The 6,793-nt window shown below is 50.0% G+C and overlaps 1 protein-coding gene across 4 annotated transcripts in view; it reads right to left on the bottom strand.

The window, feature by feature from the left end:
• Nucleotides 1-315: 315 nt before the first annotated feature.
• Nucleotides 316-6,793, bottom strand: part of LOC119432958 (uncharacterized) — a 118,171-nt gene continuing 111,693 nt past the window's right edge. For all 4 annotated transcript variants that reach the window (XM_049656865.1, XM_049656857.1, XM_037700133.2 and 1 more), the window contains exons 12-14: nucleotides 5,527-5,599; nucleotides 3,907-4,112; nucleotides 316-471 (exon numbers count right to left, since the gene is read on the bottom strand). In XM_049656865.1, the coding sequence (XP_049512822.1) occupies nucleotides 331-471; nucleotides 3,907-4,112; nucleotides 5,527-5,599 (420 nt within the window). In that variant the 3' untranslated portion in view covers nucleotides 316-330. The remainder of the gene's footprint in view (nucleotides 472-3,906; nucleotides 4,113-5,526; nucleotides 5,600-6,793) is intronic.

The following is a 6,793-nucleotide window of genomic DNA, read 5'->3' as shown; positions in this document are numbered from 1 at the left end:
CCCTTGCATGGGGATGACTTGCGGTTTTGATTGTCATGAGAACAGCATAGGAATGCAAATGGCGGTTCTTTGGGAATAACTAGCCTCTACGCTGTAACCTAAACGCCTCAAAGGTGCCATGCTGAGTCTTGCGAGGTGTATGCACTGCTGGACAATGAGAAGAACCAGTTGGATTAGCTCTTTGCCACTCTCTTTATAAGTTGTGCACGTTGTGTTCTCCACGCTAAAGACTGGAGTAAAGAGATCACGTGTTTTCACCAGTTACCTTTAAGGATACGACAGTGTGCTGAGGAACTTACTAATCAGCATGCGAAAGTGAGCGAGAGCTTTTCACAGAGTTTTTTTAATTTTTTCAATCGCAAACCTACCTGATGTGCTCATATTGCCATGCAGCGAGATGCTGGACGGTATGATGTTCGCCCTGACTTCTGAGACGGTGGATGCTGCAACGTTTCCGGCCTGCGGTGAAGCCTGCAAGGGATTGGTCATTTTAGGGGATGGACAGACACACAAAACTTTGCTTTCGTTATTTATAATTTTGAAACTGTAAACATTTATAAACAGATTCTATCAAGGTGTTGACGGTGCAGGCATTTTTTTGATCAAAACCCCAAACAACCACCAAATGTTTCGCGGAGTGTTTTAATGCATGCCCCATTACGCGAAAATCCATCGGGTATAGTCGGCGTGACTGAAAGAAAGTACCAAAAATGGCCGACGGCACAAACAGCAAAAACACGTCACAGTATGCTCGGATTGACGTCAAATTTCTCAGGGAGGTTCCTAAAGCAAATTAATGGCTTTGAAAAGAAAATTTGGTAAATTTCGGTCTGGGTGTGAATCGAATCCGGGCCTCCGGGGTGCGAGACGAGCACGCTTCCCCGACGCCACGGCGGCCCCACGGTTCTCGTTGACTAAAGGTGTGCCTAGTGCGCGCGTCATTGGACACGTGACGGCGCAGCCAATAGGGAGGAGGTGGCGACACGTCATGAATTATAAAATGAGTGTTAAAATAATAAAAAAGTCACAGGCCTGCGCGGCACACGCAGCACAGTCACAGCGTAAGCTGGTGAAGGGGCTCAAGAGTAGCCCCAATTTGAGCACCACGCACAACAGGGTCTTTGCGGCAGTCCATTTGCCTCGTTTTGACGAGAACGATCTGAACTGTCCGCCCGGCGTCGACGGCGAGCTGCGGCTTGTAATACTGTCTGCACAGCAGTCTGCTGAGCCCGATCAAGCCTTACAACTGCAACTTACATGTCGGGCGCGCCGCGTTTGCAGGCACCTTAACTAGAGTCTAGATGGCGTCACCATACTGGCGGAGGCTCGGCTGCTCGGGAGCGCGTTGATTGCGCGCCTGGTCTTAATCGCATATCGTTGTCTGCGCTTGCGGGCGCTGCGTTTGCAGGCATCTTACCTAGTTGGCGCCACCATACTGGCGGAGGCTCGAGACGTCTCCCCCTGCGTTTGCCTTATAGGCTATTTTCCGCAGCCCGATAGCAAGCCCTTGCGTGACTCAGTGGTAGAGTATCCGGCTTCCACCAATTGGGTACCTTTTTTCGCGTTTCCGGCGATAGCGGTTACGCGGCGGACGCCGCCGGCGGCGGCATGATCGTGACCCGAAACGGCTATTGGAATGAGCCCATAACAGCTCACGCTGTGAAAGCATTAATGTCCAATTTAACGGCGCTGAGCGGTCCTTCGGTGTTATGAACTCCTCGCGTGCAAGCGAGCGCGTTGAGACGCTTGCCGGGTTTTGATTTGGACTTACCGAGGCGCACTTGGAACGCAGGCGAGAGCTTGCGTGGACAAGGAACGCGCAGAAAAAAAAACATTTCACCAAAGGGACTATAATTAATGCTTTCGCATTCCCACACGTAAGCAATCTTAAGTGTCTCTGCCAAATTTTTCTTTCTGCCTTCGTCGCGACGGTTGTAATTTGGCGCTAAACATTTAATAGATCCCGCTGAAGTATCGCACATATAGTGAAATGAAGAGCAATGAAGTTAATTTATAAACGACCCAAAGTTCACAGTATGTTTTTTTTATCACGCCAGGTGGGAAAGGGCATGTTCAGTCCGGAAGTATACCTGGGATCCAATGCATTCATGAGTGCAAAAAGCTCGAACCTGGGGAACATAAAACATGTCCTCTTAATTTACAAAATAACATGACCAATATATTGCTTTGTTAATATTCATCAGCCATCAGGCAGTCAACAAGATAAATGTTTCTTGTGCATTGTCATTCATTGTCATTCTTGTGCATTATCGCTTAAACTTAGCAAAGGAAACACGTTGCAGTCAAGCTCCAGCGGACATTCGCTTTGTAAATAAAATACTAGATGTTTGTGACCCACTTCACATGCCATGCGGGCGCACTGCCAAAGATGTGCATTCTTGTCCTTCATTATTTGCCGACGCTAAAATCTGACAACACCAGGAAAATTCGCAAGAAACAAATCCCAGCGTTCGACCAATTTTCACTAAACATTCTAGTTTCTGTAGTAAAGAGTTGTTGTAAGTCCAACGCTTGTCCCGTGAATACCGTCCATGTGCGGTGTTTTAACATCGGTAAATCATTATAATGAATAAAAATAACTGCAGCCTACAAGCCCAAGTTCAATAACTACATACCCCCAGGGAGTGCTATCCAAAAGGCTGCCTGTTTCCAGAGACCCTTTATTGGGCCCTTTTGGCTTTTTGGCAGGCTTCGTGATTTGGAATTTTAAAGCACACGGAGGAGCATTTAGGCAGAGAGTTGCGTGGTACTTCCGCGTCGCGCGCGTAGCGCCTGCAGCGCACAATAGCCAGCAGAAGCCTCGAGCATCTCGGAAATTCCCGTGACCCGTAGGGCGAGCAAGATCGCTTCTGGCAATACGCGCGCAGCAAGAAGGGACACACAAACATTATCCCCCTCCCCCCACCCAACCACCCCTCCCTCGACTACTAGCAACGAAATTTTGGACGGCGTAAAAAGCCTAGTTTGAAATGGTGTAGATATTGAGGAGGGCCTCCGTGAAAATGACGTTTGAAAAAAAAAAAAAGGAAGAGCTCGCAAAAGTGATAATTTTTGACACCGAAACCGAGGAAAGACGGCGCCATTACAGCTCGCCGGCAGTGACGCATGACCTCCGAGATAAGGCGACACCCGCGGCTGCCCACGTTGCACCGAAAAATCGCAGATGCAGCGTGCTGGAACTTACGCCGCAGAGACAACCACCCGTCGTCTGATTAGGTGCTGTCTAAAGGCTGCTCACAAGAAAACTATGCAATTAGCAGCCCCGCAGCTTTGCCAATATTGCTTTAGCGGTATATACTACTCATTTATAACAGATTTACCAAAAGTTAAATTTCGTTGCAGTTGGCTTTAACAGTTCTTAAATTCTTGCGATAGAACGCTCCCTAGATGGTGCTTTACAACTTCTACTGTAATAACCAACATTTCCGACGGGGCGTGGTGAGTGCCCGCTAAGGTTCGGCCACGAGCTAGCTGAAACATCCTGATAGGTATTTTGTTAGCGAGCATACTTTGTTTAAATAGCTGGTGAGAAGTAGTACTACGACTACGACATTTTCATGTTCCGCTTTTCTTTTTGTAAGGAAATTAATTTTTTTTGCTAGTATTTCGGAGTTAACAGGCTATTTAGCAACCAAATTATTTTGTCGCAGCTTATAAACAACAGCACCACCTCAAGCGGTACGCCAGGAAAAGCGCGGGGCTTGGCATCTACGGACTTTTTGTATTTTGCCATTGGCTCGCTGCTACGGCATGATGTATGTACATTTGGGTGCTCTGAACAGAAGGCCTTCACGGAGAAAAGCGATTCCCTGTCGTCCAATAGGAGACTTAATTGACGAAGCGCCAGGGCGGGGTGCGCAGTGTCGACACATGCGGCTTTCTCACCAGCGAGTGGTGGTGAGACGCGTTGCGGTCGGCGCTGCCTGGCGCAAAGGCGTAGTACTGGTGCGTCGCCGCCTTGGGGTTGCGCGGCGCCGGCAGTCGCGGGGGCCGCGGCGGCGGCCGTCCTTCCTCGCACGAGTCCGAGTGCGCCCCGCTGTCGTACGCGCTCATCGAGCTCAGCGTGCTCAGTCGGTCGCTCGAAGTGGAGCCTGCGGAGAAAGAAAAGATGGAGGGAGTGAGCCACGGGCCGGCTGTCTTCCATCTTCAGCCGAATGGTCACAGAAACAATTTAACACAATGGCGAACTGGGCGAGTTGGTCTAGGCTCATGGTCAGGAAAGCGCGAAGGGACAGAGACGACTGAAGAATGCTCGTCCGAAAAGCGCTCATCCTGTGCTATTCAGTTGTATCTGTCCCGTTGCGTTTTCCTAAACAGAAATCTTTCCTTCACCATGAAACAAAGTCTTATCTACTATTACTGCTACTGCTACTACTACTACTACTACTAATGATGATAGTAATAATAAACTTTAAGGTGAATAGTATAATGGCATATTCGACTGCTGGTTCAGAGCGCTCCGGAAACGCCGAAAGGCTGTGTAAGACAACTATGGCTTACTCCGAGCATAAACAGTTTCCGATGACAATAAGGACGCCTGATTATCGCTACAGAACATCATTGTTCCTGTAATACAGCTTTAAAGCTTGTGGGGACGCTCGACTCTCTTGCGCCCCCTGATGTTGTTTTCTCCGTATGACGCTCGCATCTCCTGTAATCCGGCTTCTCCGCATAGCTAAGCGCCGCCGGCGGTACGAGAGATGGCGCGAGCGTTGCGCTGCCAACGCTACCTAACGGCGGGGTTACTCGGGCGCAAAAGGTCGCAGGCTCTTCCTCTTTTGGCTTGGGGTCGGCGCAGCGCGCGTATTTATCGCGCGCCGACAGGCGCGCTCTGCGGCACCGTCATACGAGATGCTTCAGAGCGGAGCACCGGGATGGACGAGCACGATAGTTCAAACGCGCCACCGATTAGGCGTTGGTGTCTGGCATGGGGCGAACATAATCGTTCGGTTACCTGTCGCGGTGAATCGGATTTCCTCGATTCGTCAGCGCCCATCGTCATGTCCTATTGATTGTAATTCTGCTGGCTAGATTGGTGCATGAAAGGAGCAATAAATGCCTTTTTGACTGTTTGCACTGCGTGTTGTTCCTTTGCCCCCCCCCCCCCCCCCCCCCAGGGCACGTTTGAGGGATGCAAGCTGTCTTTTACGAGTCTCGTAAACCTACCAGAGTGCTCTGAAACGACCACTCGAATATGCCAGAAGTGAATCTTTGCCCGTTCATTATGTACAAGGTGCTATTGCATTTGTGCTGCTGTATATTTGGATAGTAAAAGGGAAAATGGGCAACAAATGTCCGCTAGACATGTCATCGTCTACGCTTATAGTACATTTTACATTTGCGTAAACGAATATGCAATATGTCACTCGCTGGCCCTACTACTACAGATATTGCACATGTATAGTTCGGCTCGCAGTATACGAGGAAAGTAACAAAAGCAGGATTTATGGCGAACAAAGAAGAGTGCATTGGACAAATGGTTGAATATCTCAGTGCTTGACTTACTGCCACTGCTGGATGTTGAGACGGCACTAAGCGTGCTGACACGTCGACAGCCGTCAGTGGAGTCGTCTTGCTTCTGTAAGAAATGGAATGTCGAGCGTGAGCTAATGGCAGACAATGTGCGCTTGTATGCACGCGGACCTGCCCCCGTGAACTGGTTTGCGAGCTCAGACAGAATGACGTATACTGAGCGAAGCAGCCACTTCGGCAACCGCCACGACACTGCACGTTACAGCCCATGCGAGTGTTACGGCCTCTTTACCATCTGGATTTTCGAAGGAGACTGGCTCTCGGCTTCAGGCAGCGTGCTTACTTGTCTACGACGAGTGTCGCGGTCGGGATTAGTGCTAAAACGACTTCCGTTTAGAATTTGAAAAAAAAAAAAAATATCGCAGTTTCGCCCAAAAGGCGAAGCATCAATTGCGATAGCAAATTAGTAGAGAGCTATAAGGAGTAGGGATAGTAGTTTTATCGGCTGCATAATAAACTTGACACATTCGCTTACTAACTGAATTAACAAGCGTGGTGTCAGCGCTCACAAGCAAACGTGAATAGATCACACTCGATGACCGCAGACAACCACTGTCAAAACGCTGGCGTTGGGAAGCGCGGCCGCCGCAGCGACCGACGGTGCGTGCGGTCTATCGCTTCAACGGAAACTGAGCGGCGAATGCACAACCCATACAAAGGTCAGAGCCGTGTGGATATCGCTTGCAAGATACGGTGCGCGCGACAACACCGACAGCCCGTACCGGCGCAAAGTACAAGAACGCATTTGTTGGCAGAGAAAGCCCCCCCCTCTCCCTCCCGCGCTGCCTTCCCGCTTTCTTGCTTTCGCGTGGGAGATTGCCCCGTGCGCCCGGTTGCAACTTCCGCATTTGGTGCAGCACAGCGTCACACCCCCTCCCTTCCTCTCATACCACCACGGCCTTTCGCGCGACGGAAGTCGCGTTTGCTGTCCGCCGTGCGTTCGCTCTCCGTGATTACGCGCGTCCCCCGCGCGCCTTCACTCGCACATACGGAGCGCGGAGGCGATTTGATCGCCCTTGGACTTTGTACGGAACCTCACGGCGACGGCAGAAAACCGCTTGAAGTGTCCATATAATTGCTATCACAATAAAATTACAGACACGATTAACGTGGCATGAATGTAAGCAGCTCAATCCAATCCGTATTGCGCGCGAAAAGACTGTGCAAGCAGAACCTAAGGATAGTATCAAAGTTATAACTCGCCCTATGACCAGACACTATAGGACATCGGCCAAGGCAT

The sequence above is a fragment of the Dermacentor silvarum genome, chromosome 1 (assembly GCF_013339745.2).
Source record: "Dermacentor silvarum isolate Dsil-2018 chromosome 1, BIME_Dsil_1.4, whole genome shotgun sequence".
In the NCBI taxonomy this organism is placed as follows: Eukaryota; Metazoa; Arthropoda; class Arachnida; order Ixodida; family Ixodidae; genus Dermacentor; species Dermacentor silvarum.
The sequence above is the reverse complement of the archived record's forward strand: the minus strand, read 5'-3'. Positions and strand labels throughout refer to the sequence as shown.